This window comes from Felis catus, chromosome F1, assembly GCF_018350175.1.
Source record: "Felis catus isolate Fca126 chromosome F1, F.catus_Fca126_mat1.0, whole genome shotgun sequence".
NCBI lineage: Eukaryota > Metazoa > Chordata > Mammalia > Carnivora > Felidae > Felis > Felis catus.
In genome coordinates, this window is record NC_058384.1 from 6,368,222 (window position 1) to 6,392,154 (window position 23,933).

Consider the following 23,933-nt stretch of genomic DNA (forward strand, 5'->3'; position numbering starts at 1 on the left):
ATTTCAAATGATTGTTCCTCTTCTATTCCTTCTCACAATTCATCCATCTGCCTTGAATTTACAGCAACATAAACATACTTGAGAACGTGACTATTTTAGGCTACTACATTTTCTCCTATCGATCAGCACCCAAGATTTTCACGCAGAGACATGGGATCCTCAGGTGTGAGATATGTTTGCACCGCTTAAGGCACGCATGTTGGGACTCCGTTCTGAAACTGACCAGATGCCCTTCGGGGAACCACAGTCGTGGCTTAGTGGCTGGACAGCAGCTCAGAGGACACAGAGAATGAGAACATAAAATAATGCCATCTCTGGTTGGTACCACGCAGGAACTTTTTAAAAATTGGTATCACGGGAGCTAAAATATTCCTAAGTTCTTCACATCGGCCTCCCTTCTTCATAGACTTGGGAGTAAAGCCACATGGTTCTGGTTACTCCTCTGTCGTGTATGTGGCTGTGTGACCTCCCTGTGCCTCAATTTCCTGAGTAGTACTTTCCTCATAGGGTTGTACAAGAATTAGATTGTCAATAAAGGTAAGCGTTTAGAACATGGGACAGTGGCTGGTACATAGAAAGTACTGTCTAAAGTTAGCTGCTGCTAGGGCGCCTGGGTGGCTCAGTTGGTTGAGCATCTGACTCTTGATTTCAGCTCGGGTCATGATCCCAGGGTCTTGGGATCAAGCCCCGCGTCAGGCTCTGAGCTGAGTGTGGAGCCTGCTTAAGATTCTTTTTCTCCCTCCATCCCTGTCCCCAACTCTCTCTAAAATAAATGAAAATTAAAAAAAATAAAGTTAGCTGCTACAATGTTAGTGATAACAATTGTAATGGTAATTTATTATATATGTATTTATGTGTTGTATGATTATGTGCTAGGTAATAATCATCATTATTGTAAGGTGTGTCAGAAAATTTGTACATGGTAGCAAGAAGTTTTGTACAATGTTTAATGGTGCCCAACTATGGAAACTGGGAGTCAGCAAGAGGGCCTGGAACCAAGAACCCTTAGCACATGAAATGAGAGTAGAGACAAGGTCCTGGGCCCTGGAGGCTGGTGGTGTGGATGAATTTCTCTTACGGCAAAGATCTTAAAATCGTCGTTTTGATCACCAGACTTCTTCATAAGAAGTATGCTCCTAGGGGCGCCTGGGTGGCGCAGTCGGTTAAGCATCCGACTTCAACCAGGTCACGATCTCGCGGTCCGTGAGTTCGAGCCCCGCGTCGGGCTCTGGGCTGATGGCTCGGAGCCTGGAGCCTGTTTCCAATTCTGTGTCTCCCTCTCTCTCTGCCCCTCCCCCGTTCATGCTCTGTCTCTCTCTGTCCCAAAAATAAATAAACGTTGAAAAAAGAAGTATGCTCCTAAAGTTAGTAACTTGCTCAGACCCACACACAAGTCAAGACCAAATAGAACTGTGTCTTGTACCTCTTGAGACCTCATTTCAGGATGGATCCCAAAGGTTCCTACAGAGAGATCTCGATCCATACCAGGATACTTGATGATTATATTTCTGACAGAGAGAGATGCCTTGGGTACTGCAGCCAAAAAGAGAAGAATACACGTGACAGCCCAGAGGCCATGCTGTCTCAGTGCAAGTCAACAAGGTCTCCATCTCTTGGATTCCTCATATTGTAAATGATGATAACCACCTTTGATAACCACTTAACCGAGGGTTGGAGCTGAAATTCATAAAGCATGCATGAGGTTGCAATTATATAAATACAGAAACGATCTCTCTTTTAAGAATCAATTTTGAGTGACTTCAATCAATATGTTAAATGCCTTATAAAACTAATGAAAAATTAAACTTCAGATACACTGTACTTTGACATCAACCATCAACATTACAAATGCCATGTTTGCGCAAAGACTGCTACCAGCAGAAAATTCAGAAATAAAATACACCGTATTTAAAAGAAAACATTTCTCAGTGCACGATACCTGTCAACAGTGGTAAGCCATTACTGATATGGAGACTGACCGGCCAGGCAAAGCAAAGACATTTTTACTTAAAAGGTGGATTCTTTCCCTATATTTTCTGCACGGCTCTGATATTACATTTTTTTTAATTTTTTTTCGATGTTTATTTATTTTTGGGACAGAGAGAGACAGAGCATGAACGGGGGAGGGGCAGAGAGAGAGGGAGACACAGAATCGGAAACAGGCTCCAGGCCCTGAGCCATCAGCCCAGAGCCCGACGCGGGGCTCGAACTCACGGACCGCGAGATCGTGACCTGGCTGAAGTCGGACGCTTAACCGACTGCGCCACCCAGGCGCCCCTGATATTACATTTAAAAAGAAAGAACCGTGCCTTGGATGTAAAACCAACTATTAAACAATGTGGACATTTACATGAGCTATCTCTAGTTTTGTGATAATAGTCGCTCCCTGGTAGTCTAGTCGTTAGGATTGGGCGTTCTCTAGTTTTGTGATAATTTTCACTTTTGATCTGACACCGAGAATGAAACATCCTCGTGTCTCTGGGATCAACACAGGAGACAAGGGCTGAACTTGAATATTCATATGATCTTTTCCATAAAGAAAAATTAGGAAATAATTGACAAATTGTTATAAAGCATGATGCCCATTTATGACTCCCAAGCCCTAATGTTTCTAGCATTCATGATAAATACCTATGATTCCTCCATCCATTTTTATTTTTGGAAGTTCATCTCTGTATATTCTGTGACAATCTGCTCCCCTAGAATTTGGAATTTGAATAAAGCAGATTTGGTTGCTTTTTTTTCCCCCCAGATGAATGCACAAAGACCCTAAAAAAACAAACGTTCTTTAGAAGACAGAGCAATGAGTGTATTTACTATTTATTAAAGTATAGCATCTACCAAAAAACCTACAGGCTGAGCTCTAATCAGCTCCCCCCTACCCAGGACAATTCCATGGTAGGAAGCATGATGGAAGGTCCAGAAAAGCATAATGAGAAAGAGGAGATAAAGACAGAAGATTGTCCCCTCAAAATAAAAAGAAAGGAAAGAAATAGCCTACCCCTCACCAAAAACAAAAAGTAAACCACTTCCCCTGCTTCCAACCCTTTTTTTTTTTTTTTTTAATGCTGGGAATGACCCACTTTGACCTAAGTATATTAGTATAAAAATAAAGGCTAAAAGACTGGTTTTCCTTACATATTTGCATGAAAAGAATTACAGATACAGGGAACAGCTCACTCTAATTTCTTCTAAGAAATCATTTTCTCGAAGCAGATTCTCCCACACTGGCTTCATTATAACTGAGGCATCCGTTTTTTAAAAATACTATTTATTTTGCCACTATATGGCCAAATTTGTCTTCTATTTCTGCAGGCTTATTAAAAGAATCATCATTTAGCTTTCCATAACCTGCAGGGCCCAGAGCAGCTAGAATTATAGGGGAATTTCCCCACTGGCCAGGGCAGGATAGAGGAGGAAAACAGAACTTGACTACTTGGGGCACCTGGGTGGCTCAGTCGGTTAAGCATGAGACTTAAGCTCAGGTCGTGAATCTCACAGTTCGTGAGTTTGAGCCCCGCGTCGGGCTCTGTGCTGACAGCTCAGAGCTTGGAGCCTGCATCAGATTCTGTGTCTCCCTCTCGCCCTCTGTTCCTCTCCACTTGTTCCCTCTCTCTCAAAAACACATAAATAAACATTTAAAAAAGAAAGAAGAAAAGAACCTGACTACTCTTCTCAGACCTAATTCTGTCAGGTTTTCGCTTTCAGGAAACCAAAACAAGGAGAGGAAGCCGACATCAAAGTAAACTCTACATGCTCCTGGTTCATGCAGTGGATAAGGAGGTGGGGGACACACGACATCTGGATGGAGACCAAAGGACCCCACTAATCCTCACTCCCAGACCACACATACCTCGGGTGCAGAGACCACTCTGACCCATACTTGTCTCCTTAGGGCCCAGGATAGCGCCCAGCCAGGTCCCGTGAGAAAGCTGAAACTGCTGGTTGGTTGGGTAACATTCTCAAACATGCTCTGCCCTGCAAATGCGGCACAGAGGGCTCTAATGAACTGAGTATTGTTTCACCAGCATCACAAGGCAAATTTACTACAGTGAATTGTGTTGTTCAGGGATGAATGACCACTTAACTCATCCATTTTGGAAATCTGGATTTAATATGTGGGGCTTGCCTGAAGTGAGATGCAGGGACACAAGCTTGGCTTTCTATCAGGCTGAATATGGAGTAAGACATTTTGATTTAGGGTCATTTATGAAATTTCAGAGCCTCCAGTTTTTTAGCACAATTGAGTGTGCCCAAGACAGACTGACGCAATGCAATTAAATATTTTGCCATTGGCCCACTTTTTCATGTTAGGGCTGAAAGAGGCCTCACAATTCCCTGGGAATTGTTTTCCCTATAGCTTTTAAACTTTTTATTCTTTCATTCTGAAATAGAAAGATTCCCTTCTCTTAATATTGTACTTTTCTTTAAAATTGTGCCCTAAATTTTTCTTTTTTTTCTTTAAATTTTTTTTAAATGTTTATTCATTTTTGAGAGACAGAGATGGCATGCAGTCAGGGGAGGCTCAGAGAAGGAGACACAGAATTTGACGCAGGCTCCAGGCTCTGAGCTGTCAGCACAGAGCCCTATGTGGGGCTCGAACTCATGAACTGCGAGATCATGACCTGAGCCAAAGTCGGACGCTGAACTGGCTGAGCCACCCAGGCGCCCCTGCCCTAGACTTTTCTTGTCTTATGTATTGTGCCATTGTATTGTAAGCAGTACATATGTTATATATATATGCATTTATTTATTTATTTATAAATAACATTAAAATTAATGATTTTGATTACTGAAACTAAAATGAACAGTTACAAAATTATTGTATTCTAACTCCCCTAGGAAGTTTTCTCTGACCACCAGATGCCTGCATTAGGAATGCCATATCTGGTGTGTTTATTGAAATCTTGACCACATGCATGGTCTATCGGCTGCAAAGTGCTGTGTCTGTTCGCTATGCAAGATGCAGGCCCCAATAAAGAGCTCTTCCCCACAGGTGCTCACCATCCAGTGGGGACACAGGCCCGTGTCACCAGGAGACAGTGCAGGTTGCACAAGAAGCATGATTTTAGAAATCTCAATGATGTGGGGCACCTGAGTGGCTCAGTTGGTTAAGCGTCTGACTTCAGCTCAGGTCATGATCTCGTGGTTCGTGGCTTTGAGCCCCGCATCAGGCTCTGTGCTGACAGCTCGGAGCCTGGAGCCTGCTTTGGATTCTGTGTCTCTCTCTGCACCCCCCCCCAAACTTGCACTCTGTCTCTCTATGTCTCTCAAAAATAAATAAACATTAAAAAAACACAAATAAATAAATAAGATCACATATTAAGGTTAGCTAGAGCCAAATCCCTATTGGCCACCCAAAAAGACACTACCTCGTTTCTTATTCATACCTAACCATGCATTCTAACACCCCAAACGGGCATAATCCACAGATTGTAGTGCACTTGGGAGTAGATGCATCACCGGCGCGGCTGTAAGAGGACCCCACGTGAAGGGGGCGTTTCAGCCCACACGACAGCGTGAGCCCGTCAACCGGAAACAGAATTTTAGCCCTGCTGCAATTAGTTCTCAGATGTTGGGCTTGGCCTCTGTGCCTCAGCCCCATCAAAGGGAAGACAACACTAATAATCCATCTTGCACAGCATATATGAAAAGAAGTATCTATTTCATGTTTTAAAGGTCATTGAATATATCACAGCTAGATAGTTGAAGCAAAATACCATATTCATCAGTGAAATAGGAAAGTTTAGCAGCCTTCATCTGTTCCCATTTTAAATTTACCACAGTATGTAAATGAGAGGATTTAAAAAAGCACCAAGCAAAAATCTGAGCTAGGTGCGACCGAAAAGCACAATCAGAAGCAAATTTGTGAGCCTCAAGTGCGGGAGTTTGCCAAATGGGCTGGTGCTTACATTTTACTACTAATCTGAGTTTATGCGAAGCCAGTAGAAAGATCCCAATTATTGTTAAATACCCAGAGTAGAAATTTGCTGCTAAACTGCTGTATAGTATCGGTCTCAGGTTGGTTTTTGTAAACATCTTATTTTATATCCTGAAATTATCACAGGAATACCACACACAGAGCTGAACTTGAAACACACGGTCCTAGTCGCATCCATGGTCTGAAGAAAACACACGGAATACAACTTGCACTAGAGACTGAATTACCGGATTTTAATAATATTTTGCAGGGGTTGAGGGAATCTACTTAACCAGCAAGAGCAGTTACGCTACCCAACTTAACACTTCAAAATACAATTTGATGGTAGAATGAGATAATCTGATCATTCTTAACAGGAGTTTCGTCGGGTCAGAACATTCACACCGTATCAGACATTCACACCGTACCAGAAAAGTGCACAGAGGTGGGTTTCACACTTTTGGAGATCTCAGCAGGCCAATATGTCATGTTGAGACATCAGCCTACTATTGAAACAACATCCTGTCTGGTTTCTATGGAACAAACTACCTTCAAAACCAAAATGAACCATATTACATGAAGCCAAAGGGAAAGTAAAACTCAAGCATGTCGAGCATTCTCTAACCAAGCGTTAGCAGTTGGGAGGCCTGGTGTTCATACTATGCGGGTCCTGCAAACTTGGGCTGGGCCCCTGAGCCCACCAACAAGGGTGGGATTTTCAGACAGAAAGGCCTAGGCAACCACAGGATCCAGCCTGAAAGATGAGGAGACAGACCCCCACACTGGTGCCCATCGAACGCTCCGTGGCCAGTTCCACAGCAAGACAGCGTGAAGCCCGGTCTGACTTCCCAGAGTCCCGTGATGCTTATGATTCCCTCCTTCTTCCTCAAGTAACGTCGCAATGTTTATTCAACTATGAAAATGGGGAGAGTAAAATAAGTGTCTTTTCTACCTCGTAACGTGTAATTACAGGAAAGGTCCCACTTTTGGGGTTTCTACTATGTTTCAGAAACTGTTCTAGGCAGTAGGACCCTGGTGATGAGCAACACAGACCAGTCCTCACCTCATGGCACCTACATTGTAGGCAAGAAAAGTAAACAGGGTGACTATGGAGAACAGCGGGTCAGGGATTCTTTAGAGAGTCTGACAAAAGATCAGACCTAGAACCTTGCCTGGCATAATGGAGGCACTGACAAACTAATTGGACCTGCTTCCCAGAAAAGGAACAAAAACATTAAATTTTGCATCCATTTTCGGGAGATTCACAGCCCATCGATGGATCTCAGCTTAAGAATTTTGTTGCAAAGGGAAGGAAGAAGAGGTCTAGGGAGGTGAAGAAGCATGGGGAGGGGAAAGGCCTGAGAACCAGGAGGAAAACACGATGGAAACAGGCCACTATAAGGTAAACATGTAAGTGTGGGACACACGAAATCAAAAGGGCAAAATGGAAAAACAGGTGCAGGGAACCTAGAAGGGGTTTGTCAGGGAAGGCTTCCGAGAAGGGGCAAAAACCCAAGCTGAGCCTTCTCTGAAAAAAAAAACAAAACAAAACATTTTTTTTTTACTGTTTACATTTCCTTTTACAAAAGTAACACATGCTCAGTGCAGAAAACTTAGAAATTCTAGGAAAATGTTAAGAAAACACACCAATAACCCCTTTGCCTAGAAACAGCTAATGTAAACTATGACATTCCTCTGTGTGTGTATATGTGTGTGTGTACATGTGTATAGGCACACACAGGTGTGTAACAAGATGGAAACAAATGTATTCACTCGGTGTTTGGAAGAAGTAATTTGATAATCTGAGAAGATTCCAAACAGGCATGCTGGAGTTTTCTGGTCATTAAGTGGCCTCCTACGGCAGTTTTTCAAACTCTGGGTCACGAGTCCCTAGCAGGTCATTAAACAGAAAACATAGATTGCAGTCTATAGCAAAGGTATGTACTGTTTTATTAAACTTTCTTTAGGTGTGTGTGTGTGTGTGTGTGTGTGTGTAAAGCTTGCAATGTTAACTTTACTTTTTACTCAAGACCCAGGCTAGTTTGAATGTATGTACATTTGAGGCAAGAGCACGGGCAGACTTAGATTATTCTGAATATTAGAGGGGTAAGGAATTAGCGGTCCCCAGAATGTGACAAAGCAAAGACAGTGATGGCGGCTGGGGACGGGAAGCAGAGGGAGGAAAAAGTTTCCTGAGTGGAAACACAGCCTAGAAGGGACTTTGAAAGAGAGAACCACGGATCAGTGGGAATTGCTACATTGTTTCTGAGGGATGCTATAATTTCTGAGGGTGTAAATGCTCACCACTTTTCTTATTATATCCTCTACGTCCATGCTGATCAGCCGTGTTTTGTGCATATGAAGTCTTTTTGGGAATTCAGAGAGATGCTGAGTTCTGCATACGAGTTGGCACAGAGAAAAAATTTGAGTCCACATGTGTGGGATATGAAAGCTAGAGCGTGAAGAAGATATTTTGGGTCTATATATCTGTATCTTTTTTCTTTTTTTTGCAAAAATGGAATCATGTAATATATATTACTTTTATCCTATTTCTCCTTACAGATATGGAGACAGTTTGAATGTCTGTCATGTCAATAAACACTTTTCTGCTAACAAGAGATTTTATTAGCATTTTGGAATTCCACTGTAGGGAATTTATTGTTAGCTGTTTATGTAACTAATGTTCTGCTGCCGGACATTTTGATTATTTAATATTCTGAATTGATTATTCTCAATGTTAATCTCTTAGAAATAATACCACTGCTTAGAGTCATAATTAGTAGGACTGGCCGAAGAGAAGTATCATTATACTCATTACACTTTATTATCTACTTGGGTGTCCATCCTATAAAGGAGGACCCTTTAACCTAGCACCAAGGACAGCGCCAGGTGTTAAGGTAAGTGAACTGCAGGGAGCAGGAAGCAGCCTGGCTGGGAGGTGACGGAAGGCTATATACATTGGCAACATTGGTAAATCAACTACAATCTCTCATCTCATACAGTTCTTGACATTTCTTGGGATTTAAAATGCTTCTTGCAAAAACTACACATCTAGATTGAATAGTCATAGGAATATATGTAAATTTGAAAATAAATTTGAAAATAAAAATTAGACTTGATTTAGGGAAATTTTAAGCCAAACAGAGATATGACCAACAATTGTCATCTTCAAAGTCATTGGCTCTTCAAGCATCCTGCAGATTCATTCCCAGAGCTATAAAAAATGTCATGGGGGGGGGCACCTGGGTGGCTCAGTCAGTTAAGCATCTGACTCTTGATCTCAGCTGAGGTCTTGAACTCAGGATCGTGAGTTCAAGCCCCACATTGGGCTCCACACCCAGCGTGGGTTAAAAAATAAAACAAAACAGAACAAATAAATTTTTTAAAAATGTCACTGGGATTTAGACCAAAGAAACAGGTACTAACAGTAATAGGAGGAAAATTACTTGATTCCTTCTTCCCCTCACTTCTCATATCCCATCAACCACTAGCCAACTTCACCTTCTACACATTTCCCCAATCCACCTCCTCCCCTTCGCCTCTATTTCAGGCACCCATCATTTCCTGTCTAGTTTCCCTGCCTGGCTCCCTGAAATCCACCCTTCATGCTGCCACCAGAGTGAGCTATTTGAAATGCAAATCTCCTACTGTGTCCTGTTTAACACTCTTCATTGGTTCCCCAATACCTACAGGACACAGAGACAAGTCTCCGGCCCGGACCTCCTTCCTGCTTTGCACCTTCCAACACACCCTGTTTGTTGTTCATGTGACATCACTTTTCTCTCTGGGTTTCCTCTTTGCCTGCCATGCAGCCTTGCACACCCTCTGAAGTTACGTTTTGGCGTCCCTTCCTCTAGAAAGTTCTCCAGCATCTCCTGGGCTGGATTGGTGCCTCTCTTCAGTGATCCTATGCAGACACACACACATCTCTACCAAAGTCTTTACCCATGGTGCCTGTTGGGATGGGGTGAGGGCTTTACACCTCTTTCTCCAGAGATCAGAGACCAGTGATTAATTTATCTTCTCTGTCCCCATAGCCTGCCATTCCTGTCAGGTAACAGGCATTCACTTTCCTTTGTCTGTTTGTTGTTGTTGCTGCTGCTGTTGCTTTGGATGGACCAAACCGTATTGTAGTTTAAAGGGCTAAAAAACTGCTAATAAAGCCCGGTGAGTTCAAATCCTAACGGACGGGTGGAATGAAATGAGGGCACATAAGTAATCAGTGTATACCAATACTAACCATTAGCTAACAGCTTTTATTTTTATTTATTTAAAAAAATTTTTTTAAATGTTTTTATTTATTTTTGAGGCAGAGAGAGACAGAGCATGAGCAGGGGAGGGGCAGAAAGTGAGGGAGACACAGAATCCGAAGAAGGCTCCAGGCTCTGAGCTGACAGCACAAAGCCCGATGTGGGGCTTGAACCCACAAACTGCGAAATCATGACCTGAGCTGAAGTCGGACGCTCAACCGACTGAGCCACCCAGGCGCCCCAGCTAACAGCTTTTAAATTAAAACAGTTTCAGTTCCTAGAGAATTATTCATTGATTCAACACAGTTGTATACACCGGGACCTCAGAGATTGGAAACACATGGTTCACACCAAAGACTTCTCCATCTGATGGCAGGAAAGGACACACAATACCATGAACTCAGTGCTGTAAGTGCTAGAAAACAGAAACACTGGACCAAGAGGGAACCAACTATGGAGAATTAAGAAATGGCGGTCCCCCGTGAGAACTCAGATTCTCAGTTAGCCTTGCCCTAGTCAGCCCCCCAAATCTCACCCTGACAGTAGTTCTCATGTGAGATATCTGGAGAGCAGGCCCCACACATTTTCCAGCCTTTCCTTGGGGTCACTGACTCTTCACACTGAAGACGGGGAGATCTGGAACCAGGATGGGAGCGCGGACCTGGGGGGGAAGGGCCAAGGCAGCTGCCCCCTGGCCACCTCACCTGCACTCGCTCAGCCCTCCGGGTTCTAGTGACAAGCCTAAGGAATCCGGGACCCTCTGATCCTGCGAGGCCCAGCAGAAGATGACCTTGCAGGTGGACACAGTGGCGTAATTCAAAATAAGAAATACGAAATGCAGCACAAATGTCCCTGTGTTTTAAGGGTCATGTGGAAAACCTGGGGCACTTCCAGACACAAGTCCCAGAAATGATTATTTTACACTGGGAGACATAACAGAAGTTAAGGTATATTTGGTTTGAGCAAGAAATGATCATCTCTTTCCAAGGATCATCTTCCAAGGGCTGTTCTGTCTGGCCATGTAAAACAAGAAAAATGTTCCCCCACCTCAATTCTAGATTCTCTCCTTCACCTATGATACAGAAATCACAGGCATTGGGTAAAATGTCAACTTTGGCTGATTAAAAAAAAAAAAAAACAACTCTCACAAAATTTGCAAGTTAATAGTTATCCTCTAATATATCAGGCTACTGGGGAAACCAAAAGCTTGGGAAATATATAACTCGTTCCAAGTGACTGCTGTAAAATTTGTAAAGTCAAAGTCATTTATGTAACTGCTGCCAACCCTCACATTCAGCTCCATTAAATATGACCTACAAACCTTACAAGATAAGGACCAACTAACAAGACAGTGAGTAGTTAAATGGCCTAAATAGAGTGAGGAAGCACCTCTAGTACTAGTGAGATCAAAGCATGTTTAATAGCTGTGACTAATATTTATTGAGTGCTCACTGGATACACATCCTTACACAATAACAGTTTAGATTTATATTTACTCAATGACAGCAATTCGACACACCTAGAATTGAATGGTTTTTTTTCCAAATGTGAGGATCCGGGTAAGAGGTTATAAAATATGTTTTTAAAGTTGTATATTCCCATCAAGCTCTGCTTTTAGCTCACTATTTTTCCTGCTTCTACACTTTTGGGGAGGCTGAAAAAGGCGAGCTTGAAGATAAAAATGATTGCAAAGTCACAGAGTGAGTGTCTCCTAAGTACCTGGTACCTAAGTACCTAAGTACCTGGGCGACAGGCTTGAGAAACAAATGACTGGGACACGGGTCCTGTTCTCAAGGAACTCAGGGTCTAACCAGTTGGACATTCAAAGAATAAAGATGGCATCCTGTGCACTTGAACAAAGTGTGGTTTGAACACCCAGACGGTGGGTGAAGGAAGGCGTCCCTCAAGAGAGGACAGCTGACCTGTCTCTTGAGAAACATGAGGCCCGTAGGCCGAGAAGAAAAAGTATTCCAGACTTCAGGGAACATAGGCAAGAGCATCTGGCCTTGTATTCTCAAAGACCAGGGTTCAGTCTCAGGTCCCTTTCATCCCCGAGCCTACCACACGCCTCTATTACCATAGTCAGCACTCAGTATCTGAAGAGTGTATAAACAATAAATGAAAAAATAAATAATTAAGTGAACACAGACCTTCTTTCTATATGTACTCAGAAATGACCCTAGATCCCTGAGAAGGAGGAGGAACATAACAAAAAAATCCCTTCTGAGAGCCTATGACCCGAGAGAAAAATGGATGTTTACTCTCCTGGCTCATGAGAGCCACATACTCGGTAACAGAGGACCTGTTTCTCGAGAAATCCGCTTCATGACACAGTCTCAGTAACCAGGGTTAATCACATCTCAAACTTGTCCTACAGGTAACAACCCCATCGCCTGCATGTGCGGCAGTCATGGGTGGGTCCCCCTGCCGGTGAGCTCCAGGGTACAAAGGACACGCAGTGGAACAGAGAGGCAAAGGGATGAGAGATGATCACGGAGCCACAAGAAACCACACAGTCCACACGGTCACTTCCACGCTTCGACCTGTGATCTGTCTCCACACACAGTCCTGCAGGGTGGCTTAAAGCCCTGCCCTTTTACCCTTATCTGTAAAGTTTAGTAAAGTTTAAATGTTTACAAATGTCTATATTATTATTTTAATTAAAGCCAACTTAAACTTTAAAAATGATTAATAATTTCTATGATTTATCAAGGCTTTTAATATACTAATGTAAGTTTCGCCTCTCTAAAGAGTGGGTAGTTTATGCAATAAGTCCCAAACTAAACCCTCTGCTTTTTTCAAAGACCATTTTGTGGAACTGATTGCTCACAAAATACATATGGAAAAGTGCTGCCCACAACAAATGTAGCAAGGGAGGCAAGAGGCAGGATGTTGCATTATTGTGTGTGTGTGTGTGTGTGTCTGAAGCAGTTTGTGTGCTATAATCACCATCTTGGCAAATACCATGGCCTAATTAAGAAAGGAAAAATGTGGGACACCTGGGTGGCTCAGTGGGTTAAGCGTCCGACTTTGGCTCAGGTCATGATCTCACAGTTTGTGGGTTTGAGCCCCGCATCGGGCTCTGTGCTGACAGCTCAGAGCCTGGAGCCTGCTTCGGATTCTCTGTCTCTCTCTCTCTCTCTCTGCCCCTCCCCTGTTTGTGCTCTTTCTCTCAAAATTAAAATAAACATTAAAAAATAAATTTAAAAAAAGGAAAGGAAAATGGATGGATGCTTAGACCAAATAAAAATGATAAAAAGAGAAGTAGAAAAATGACATTCACCCAATTGAGAGAGAGGACAGTTGTTCATTACTTGCTGATTTCTTCATTCATTATCATTCTAGGAATGGGACTTAATGCATTCATAGTACCCTTTAAAAACCAGGCACGGGTTCTCGGGGCGGGGGGGCCTGTGTGGCTCAGTCGGTTAAGTGACCGACTTCAGTTCAGGTCATGATCTCGTGGTTTGTGAGTTTGAGCCCCGCGTTGGACTCTGTGCTGACAGTTCAGTGCTTCGGATTCTGTGTCTCCCTCTCTCTCTGCCCCTCCCCCACTCACTCTCTGTCTCTCTTTCCTTCAAAAATAAATAAACATTAAAAAGATTAAAAAAAATAAAAATTAGAAATTAATAAAAACCAGGCACGGGTTCTCAATCCAAGAATTTATTGAAAACCATTTTGGGTTTTGTTTTTTTTTTTTAAATATAATTTATTGTCAAATTGGTTTCCACACAACACTCAGTGCTCATCCCAACAAGTGCCCTCCTCCTATGGAAAACCATTTTGAAACCATTTGCATTTTCAGCAGCCCAGTCTCCTAAGAAACCACTCCTGCTAGGACTCCGCGCAAGGAAGAGATCAGCTCCCTCAGGAAAGCAGGACCGCAGCCCCCACCATCCCCAACCGAGCAGCAGGTCACTCGGAAATCTGTACACGAGGGTGATTCTCTAGGCTGAACGGTGGCCACTGCCTTTCCTGCCAGGCAGCTGTGGAACGTTTGTTTGGGATAAGAACGCTCCACTGGCCCAGCTTCTGGGTGGTGCGAGGCCGTTCTCCGTAATCCAGGGGAAGAGAAAGCAAAACGGGAACAGAGAAAGCTCCCCGTCTTCTGCCTCCAAGTGGCTTGCCTCCTCTGTGGTACAAGAGGGAAACTGTGCATGGAGAGGGTGTTGCAGATTCTTCTTACCCAAGAGTTAGTATTTTGTACATTTTCATTCGTCTGACCCTAGTGGTTCCCTCCAAAGTAGAGCAGGAGCTCTCTGAATGGACGGCCACTTGCCCTGAGCTCCTGATGAACCAACACTTCCCTTTGCTCACCGAAATGTACTGAACAATGTCCAGAGCACGCTCAGTCCTTGTGGCCGTCAGTACGACTGGGCACCACTGCCCCGCCCGCGTACACGCTCCCCAGTCACTTGTGTTTCCTCCTAAGCCTGCTTAGGCTGCCTACACAAGCATAACTTAATGTTTAGTGAAATCAGAAGTGATTGGTAAAAAAAAAAAAAAAAAAAAAAAAAAAAAAAAAAAAAAAAAAAGTTTGCTGATTCACTGAAAACAAAGTGGAATGATTTAGAAAGAATCGACAAAGCAGAGTTGTTGCTGTTGTTTTTTTTTTTTAAGTCTGTCAAATTAAGTGTGCATGAGATAATCATAAAAAATCTGGTGGGAGAGCATCATTGAAACAGCAAATTCTGCAAGGTGGCTGCTCCCCAGGGGTCTCATGGTTTAGAGAAACCAAAATTGGATGCGTCAAAAGATGCAACTTTGGTGTGGCTTGTCCAGAAAAGACGATGTGGCGCTCCATATCAGGTGATTTGTACGCAAAGGAACTGTCTTAGCCCAACACAGGGCCCTTGTTATGATTTCCTGGCCTCTCAGTTCACCACCCAACTTCTGGGTTTGAGCTTGCAGGATAAGCCGGCTTTGTGAAACATCTACTTACCTGCACTTAATACTCTCCTCTTGATTATTAGTAGTAGCCCACCTCCCTCCTGCTGGAAACATAGATTACTGAGTGGGTCCAGGAGAAAACATGAGAGTGGCAGTCAGAGATCACAGATTCTAGTCATTACCTGAACTGTATCTTAGAAGTCACCTTATCTCTTCAGGCCTCAGTTTCCTCATCTATAAAGTGTCTACTGAGGAGGGATGCAGGGTGAGAAGTAGATGCTAACACAAAGAGGGGGGTGTCACACTAATCTTTCACGTTTCTCAGGTTCTTGAAAATGTTGTTCTGTGTAGTTCAGCTCATACAAGATAGGCAGTGTTCCGAAAACATTTACTCATCTTTATTTGGAACATAAAATAAAAATATTTGGAAAAAATATACAAATTTATTGTTAATGATAAGAATAAGCAAATGTATTTCAGAAAGATAATATTACTTAAGGGCACCTGGGTGGCTCAGTCGGTTAAGTGTCTGACTCTTGATTTCAGCTCAGGTCATGATCTCATGGTTTGAGCCCCATATCGGGCTCTGGGCTGATAGCATGGAGCCTGCTTGGGATTCTGTCTCCCTTTCTCCCTGTCCTTCCTCCACTTGCTCTCTTTCTCTTAAAATAAATAAATATAAACTTAAAAAAAAAAAGAAAGGTAATATTATTTAGAAATTTTTACTACAAAGAAAAAAATGTAAAGTGATATATACACTTCTAATACAAAAATACAAGTTTATATATAATAAACACACCATATTTGTGTGCACACACGTATATACGTGTGTGTACATGTATACACACACACACACACACACAAATAAGATTCAAGTTACCAACATGCAATTGATCATTTGTATCCTTATGGTTTGAGAATGGGAAAAAAGTCTCTAAGATGCCACATCTCCAATGTCCACGCTTTCTATAATAAGCTTTTGGGAAAAACCATACTTACTAATTTACAGTTCCAAAGTGGACTACAAGCTTTAGTTCTGGGAATAGCATGTAACATAAAATTGTTCAAAGATTTTCAAGGATTAATTTTAATTTTACAAGTACAAGACTGCAAACAGTTCTGGCTGGAGAACACAAACTACTCAAAGAAACAAACGCTGCCTTCTTTAAGTTTTTTTTTTTTTTTAACATTTAGTTATTTTTGAGAGGCAGAGAGAGACAAAGCATGAGCAGGGAAGGGGCAGAGAGAGAGTGAGACACAGAATCTGAAGCAGGCTCCAGTCTCCAGGCTCCGAGCTGTCAGACAGAGCCTGACTAGGAGCCTGAACCCATGAATCGTGAGATCATGACCTACGCCGAAGTCAGACACTTAACCGACCGAGCCACCCAGGCGCCCCCAAATGCTGCCTTCTTTAAAATCTAGAGTTCTGCAACAGAACTACAATAAAAAATTAGCTCAGGATTCAACTTAAATTACAAATGAATTTCTTTAACAGCAATGAGGCTTGTCAAAAATACATGCTTCTAGATAAGAGGAAAATTACCAGAGAGCACCAATATTGTTTGGATATTTCTTTCATTTTTATTAGGATGGTACCTGAGGTATCCTGTGCCAAAAAATTAGACACAAAAACTAGACTCCTACGCAAATATAAGAGATTTAAACTAGGCACGCATCACCTTTTAAAAGAACCGTTTGCCACTTGCGAGTGGGAAAAGTAATTGTACCATTCGGTTTACACACTGCCTTAGAATCTATATCAATTTCAAGTTTTCTTTTACGATTCAGTTATTCCAAGAGTCTGAAAATATTTCATTAAAAATTAATGTGTTACCCACACAAATGGCAAATATTGAAAAATGGAAATATAAATACAAACTAATAAAAATAGTAAGTCTACTAATACTGAAGAGGAAGGAAGACAGGAGGGGGAGGCGAGCATGTGAAAGGGAGAGAGAGTTTAAACATCCGGTTTCTATTCTGGACCGTTTATAGAAACAGACAGACACAGCAAGCGGAAGCCAAATATATTCTCGGGCTCTGACAGGATTTGTTTTCTATCTTGTCATTATTTGTACTATATTCTTCCTAATACTGCTTCTCCGGTGTTCTAGATTTCCTGACCGACCGACGATACCAGTCTTGCTGAGAGCTTGCACAGGAGAGCTGCGGAGGGCTGGGCGCCTGGGCGCCTGGCTGCCTGGTATGTTCCCTCGCTGCGGTTCGTAGGCACGAGACCACCACGACTACGTCCCCTGTCCTGTGCATCCTTCCCAAATCCCTCCGAACAACTTCCTGAGGATCGACACATGATCCCTGGTCTATTGCACAAAGGTCCAGACGAACACCTGGTGCCTATTTCACTAAGGCTTGAACAAAAGCAAACGAACTCACTCAACACTCTTTGTTTGCTCATTTTACAAGAGTGATTTCGTGTCAAACAGCAAGCAAGTGCCTACCTTACTCTGTCTCAGCCCTTGCAATTTAAATGACATGGAGAGAAAGTCACATTGCTTATTAAACATGCAGCCGTGGACACGCTTGTCCCTACATCAAAATAACACACAATAGAGTTCTCCTACACCAAAGATAATGAGGGAACTATTTTGAAAATATGAAAGATTTGTTTATGCAGACTATAAAAACATCCCTTTGCATCAAAATAAGTGTCCCTCTTTATTGCACACTGATTATTTTCTATAGAATTTAAATTGTACATGAAAGTATAATTGTGCCTTGTTTAATGTAAATTGATTGTCTCAATTATTGGGAAAGGGTCTGAATTTTAATGGACTATTTTGCTGGAGATGTGCCAAGCGCATCAGCAAAAACTCTAATAGCTCTCACTGTGGAGGTACACAGCCAAACAGTTTGAGGGAAATCAGGAAAGACGGTAGGCTCCAGGATTGGTCCTAAAGTGGTCCAGAATCTAGTAAGCTTTTCTCCACGAGCAAGAAATCAGCCGTTAATTTTCAACGTTGAAAGGTTCTGTGACAGTGAGGCTGAAATTTGGTCTGAAAAAATGGCAAGGTCCACATATCAGTAGAAAGGACTTGTGGGGCTGCACTTTTTTGTTTTAATGTTCTTTCGTTCTACAGATTAGGTGATCTATGCAAATCAGGGCTTTCCCCTAAAGGTGGAACTGACATAAAATCCCGTAGCTCTGTGTCACACAGGCACAAAGGCACAGTTGAACCCAACACTTGAGTGTCTGAGGGAAGCCACCCCCAGGAAGTTGGCTGCAGACACATCCCAGCAGCAGGCCACCATGGTTACTGCTTAACATACCTCCTTTTTATAAATCCAGTGTCTATGAAGTCAAGCAGATCTCCTCCATACTTAGAATCATGGGCAAGAGCAGACCTCAGCCGTTTGGCTACCCAGATGGTTGCAACATCGCTCTAGTTAAATTACAACCAGTGACGCCAGAGGTATAGACCCACATCTGCCCAGAACTGCCAGCTTCCTAAGATCTTTTTCTCAAAGCCTCAGCCTCAAGAAGCACTGTTGAGATAGATGTAAAAATCGCCTCTGGTCATAGTATGGTGAACTATTTACTACACAGCCAAACTTATATCTTGGCTATCAGCCATCATGAATTTAACTGCTATCTATTTGAGATATTTTAGGAATTGACAATACAAAGTTTAATCATTTTGCTCCCCAAAGAGCCTCTTTTTGCAATGGGAAGCTGGCACTATTAATCTAGACATAGACACAGATATTATAGATATTATCTTTAACACCCATCCTTTCTAGTGCATAGTGCAGAGTATAGATTGAGATTTGGGTCAGTGATAAAAATTTCTTCTCCTAGGGGTGCCTGGGTGGCTCAGTCAATTGAGCGTCCAACTTTGGCTCGGGTCATGATCTCACGGTTTGTTGAGTTCGAGCCCCACGCCGGGCTCTGTGCTGACAGCTCAGACCCTGAAGCTGCTTTGGATTCTGTGTCTCCCTCTCTCTGTATCCCTCCCCTGCTGACGCTCTGTCTCTCTCTCTCTCTCTATCTCAAAAATAAATAAACATTTAAAAAAATTTTTTTTAAATTTCTTCTCTTATTCATCAAACTTTCCTATGATGCTAAAATTTCTATGATGGTAAAGAATTAAGCTGAATATAAGGCATTTCTTTTTATAACTGAGCCCAGAAAGAGCAACCTCAATGTTAAAATAGTTCAATGTTCACATTTCCTATAACTTTTTTTTTTTTTTAAGGACACAGAGTTTCCTGGCCACTGCATGGTTGATTAAAATTCCCTGTTTCATGATTAGCTGCCTCAAATTTTGGAAAATACACCCTAACGGTATGGATTCCAATAAAATGCCACACCCAGGGCACACCATTTCACTGCATGTGTGTGAAGAGCTGCGGCAAAGCAACTGAACCAGGAGAGAGGAAAAATAATGTAAAAATGAGGGGAGTCCTAGACCAACAAGAAGGTAGGGAAGGGGCAGGTGAGTGGCCCTCGCTGGCGGGAAAGCAGCCCCGTGTGAACCACACATTTGGCATCTTTAACACCCATCCTTTCTCCCATGCCCACATTTGCAGAGGGCTGGGTGAGCTCCACTTAGCAGCTAGGGTAGGCAATGCATCAGCTGGATGGATGTCTACTTTCTCTCTCGTCTGGCATATAAACACTAACGATTTGCATTCAGCGCAAGGGAGTGACTCGAAAGTCACTGTCATGCTGCTTTTCTGTATTTCTACAAAATGCCTTTAAAATCCCCGCTCCTTACTGGGTGCTCAGTCAATCAAGTGTTTGACTCCGGATTTCAGCTCAGGTCATGATTTCACGGTTTGTGGGCTCAAGCCCTACGTTGGGCTCCTGACAGTATGGAGTCTGCTTGGGATATTTTCTCTCTCTTTTTCTCTCTCTCTCTCTCTCTCTCTCTCTCTCTCTCTCTCAAAATAAATAAACAAACGTTAAAATACCTGCTTTTTAAACTGTCGCATACTTTTCATGGATGATAAGGAGAAAATGGTTCTGCTTATCGTGTTCATACACACACAAACATTTCAAGGAGAGTAGCAATTTTTTTAACCAATTAATTTCTGGAAAACAAAGGCCCAGAAAATCACCGTATATCATCAGGATATTATCAGAAAACCAAACATGCTCTTTAAATCTGTTACGTTTCCACCGCCAGCGAGCAGTCTGCATGTTATGCATGGTGAGAACAATGCATGAACTTGCTTTACCCCCTAAATGTACATGTTCAACTAAACAAAGGAAAACGCTTTAAAGGGTCTAAAGACATTGTTCCTTGTGTAATCACTTCCGAAGTTATTTTGTTCAAAATTACCAAAGAAATGTTCAAAACAACATGGAATCCCACAAAGGAGTCCATTCATCATGTTCGATTGATTCTAGATTGCAATCTTTTGTGCAACATCAGAGCTAAAAGAGCACAAAAGCCTGGTGCCCAAGGGGCTGGGCGTCCGGCTTGCAAATGCACGAGTCCTGCCTGCCAGGCTGAGGCTCCAGCTCTTCCTGAGACTGCCCTGTGAGCTCTCCGACCAGCAGATAAACCGCCCTGCCTCAGCCAGGTCTGCCTCGGAACACAACCCCACAAAAAGCAGCCTAAAACTGAGTATCTCCTGAGAAAATGGAAGGTTCGGCCATCTCATCAGCAGAGCCCAGCTAGTGTTCAAGGGAAGCCTGCTATTTTGGGTTTTTCTTTTCCTTTGATTTATTTTCTAGTTAGCGATGGCCTACTATTTAATTGGAATTGCAAAATAAGACCCAAGAATGAATTATTTTCTTTAACAAAAACATACATTGCAGCAGCAGACCTGGAGCTCCTGTCAGTCTCAGAACAACCCAAGGCGGGGCGCGGTGGGGGATACATTCTCCCCTCCTTTTATGGATGAGGACACTGAGTCACTGAGAGAGGAGTGCCTTGCCCAAGAGGAGTGACAGCCTGTTCAGCAGTGGGGCTGGGATTAGAACCCAGGCAGAAGGCTTCAGAAACTGCATGTTCTTAACCACTATGCACCATATGCTCCACTGGTAATTAAAAAATCTTTTCAAAAACTCATTTAGTCTTGCTGTAACAGGTGGTGGTGGTGGGGGGGGGGGGGCTCTAGGCACATCAGCCTGAAGAGCCCCTAGCAGAGAATTTGACTTTTAGATGTCACACTGTCACTCACAGGTTGGAATGGGGAAATCTGCCAGGGAACTTCACAGCTCAGGACTACAGGGTCCTGGGGACCAGCCCTAGCTCAGATGCTGGCTGGTGGGGGACCCTTGCGGAGGTACTGCAGTATGAACTCTGGTGTTGGATGGCCCTGCATTTCTAGATCGGCCCTACCACTATGCATTAGCTAAGTGACAATGGTGACCATGGTAAGTCACATAACCTTTAGGAGTCTCAGTTTGCCCCTCTAAAACACAGAAGACAAGAATACTATCTTAAGAGTACTGACCTAATAGTTGCATTCCATACGGCCTCTCTGCTGCTTGAATTACAAAACTACGGTCTTGTGTCAGAGATCACCAAGTCCCAACTGCCTAAGACACACTGGGATTCCATGACACCATGACTGTAAGACAGCTGATCTTATAATAATGCTATATTTATATAGTGCAGAGTTTCCCCCTCCCCCAGTTTTCATACCTAGGATCTGATTTGATCCTCATAATTATTTTACATGGTCTTTAATCCCCATTTCACGGATAAGGAAATTAAGGCTCAAAGAGCTTACTTAAGCCTGTCCAAAATCCTATGTTGGCAGGTGACATAAACCCCGAGCTTCTGCTCCCTAGCCACTGTCCTCTTCCTTATGATAATGTTGTTTCCACAGAAGACAGGAAACCTATCTGCAGTAAGCTTGCAAATTAATGAAGAAAAAATGAAGGAATAAGAAAAACAGAAATAACTACTGACTGCTGTAGGGTCCCAGAGGAATGGAGTAGCGGTCTCTGGGTGCGGTAGGTCACGGAGCTTGTCCTGAGGAAGAGTCTCAGGCATCCAGAGAGTACGGCACTCAGTCTTGCCTGGAAAGGAAAAGAAGCCAAGGTGGAGATTCCAGGAGGAGAAGTGAAGAAAAGAAAATGAAAGACACCTAACCAAAGACACATTTGCAGGAATGAGCATAGTCAGTGAAAGGTCATGGATCGGTCTGGAAGAGAAGAAGCAGCAGAGGGTACAGGGAATGCACATGCTGAAGTCTCTCTCAAGGGCTGGCCTTGAGGCTGACACTATGTAATGCCATTACCCCTGACAGGTGTATCAATCAGCGTCTCTTGGTGCCACCTTCTCCTGGGCTCTCAGTACCTCACTGCTGCCCTCGAGCCCACTGGTCCCATGGTGGCCATCTTGGTCTGCCACTGAGGCACACTGCCCACATCTCAAGTCATGGGCTCCTCCTGCCACTCAGAGTCAAATGCCATGTCAAACCCTAGAATTTAGGATCTGGCTTCTGAGGTAGCTCTAAAAGGACTGGTTAATTTAGTCCAAAGTGCAGGTGAATTATCTCCCATGGGGAAAATTCTGGACCCACGGGAGACATGAGACAGAACCTGGACAGATAAAACTCGCTCTCTTTTCCTCCCTCCAGTGGGCTATTGGGAGGCAATTTCTTTGTAACGGGTTTGTCCAGAAGCATCTGTATGGTTGTGTCTCTATGGTTTATTATGAAACAGTCACCAGTATGATAATACATCGTCTTACATTGTTCTCCATTCTTCCATGCCTCACCTTCCTTTCCCTCACTCATTGTCCTGGGATAGCAGCAAGCAAACATCTGCCCTTAATTCTTGCTTAGGTTCAAAAACAATGGAAATGAAGGGATTGGCAAAATCTTCACTGATATCACACACTTGGTTAATTAATATATCTAAAAACAGATAGAGAGAAATACACACCAGAGGAATAAGTCATAGAAATGGAAATCGTCTCATAATGCAAGAAAAATACTAGCGAAAACAATCTATGAACTCAGGCAATAGAAACAAGGTACAAAATTAAGGATATGAAATGCTGAGCAGAAAGTGTTCAGGGGGCCACTCTGGCTTTGCAAGTGTGAGACAAACATCACCGTATTCAAAAAGTTGACATCACAGACAGTCTTTCCCGATGTAAAATCCTTCAACAGTGCTCAGGATAAACTCCAGGCATTTTTACATGATTCAAGAGAAAGACTCTTCCAGATCTACCCTAACAATGAGGAAAAAGTTAGATAATCAATAAAACCATAACTTTTCTTGAGCCAACCAGGGCTGAAGTCACTAGACAACCACACGAACTCAATTCCAAAAGGTGATATGCCGCTCTGAGGAGAGACAGAAACTTTTGAGCTATTTTGTCTTTGGAAGAGACTGGGAAAGAGCAGTGGCCACAATAAATGTAGGTAAGAGGAAAGCAGGTGAAGATTTTAATGGACTCTTAGAGTATGGCCTCTTTAACAGTCTAGAATCCCCATGAGTCCCAGACACAGGAGGGTAAAAGGGATTTGCACTCATTGTCAAGGACCTCTCCACAGGCTTCCTTCCATTGGATGCTCACAAGAAAGATGGGGGGCAGGAGAGGAGACCACAGAGCTCCCCTTGTACCTCTCCAGCTTGGGCACAAACACAAAACCCTGCCCCCTAACTAGACTCTTTTGTCATACAAAGCAAAATCCTCAAGCTTCTGGATGAGGGGTAAGAAACCTGAGGAAAAGGTCCTGGGGGAAGGTGAGAGGTAAAAGCTATCTTCCTCTGGAAGATGGGTGGAAACCTTGTGCACAGGGACCAAGGAATAGATAGTTACTGAGGGAGGGGTAGAAGCAAATCCATCATGGTGTGATAACAAATGTCTGAAATGCAGCTCTCGGGGGTGGTGGGGATGGGGAGAGAGAAGAGGTCCTCTTTCATGTCTGCTGATTTCTGT

The 23,933-nt window shown here is 43.0% G+C and overlaps 1 protein-coding gene across 13 annotated transcripts in view; it reads right to left on the reverse strand.

Moving 5' to 3' along the window:
• SDCCAG8 (SHH signaling and ciliogenesis regulator SDCCAG8) overlaps nucleotides 1-23,933 on the reverse strand; it is a 246,891-nt gene that overhangs the window by 39,151 nt on the left and 183,807 nt on the right. The window contains exon 18 of one of the 13 annotated variants that reach the window (XR_002739097.2): nucleotides 21,948-22,057. The exons of 10 other annotated variants lie outside the window; for them this stretch is intronic. Coding sequence is in view for 2 of the 3 variants with exons in the window: in XM_045049306.1 (XP_044905241.1) it covers nucleotides 14,086-14,302 (217 nt within the window). In the remaining variant the exon portion in view is untranslated. 2 more of the 13 variants (XM_045049306.1, XM_045049311.1) reach the window with 2 other exon arrangements.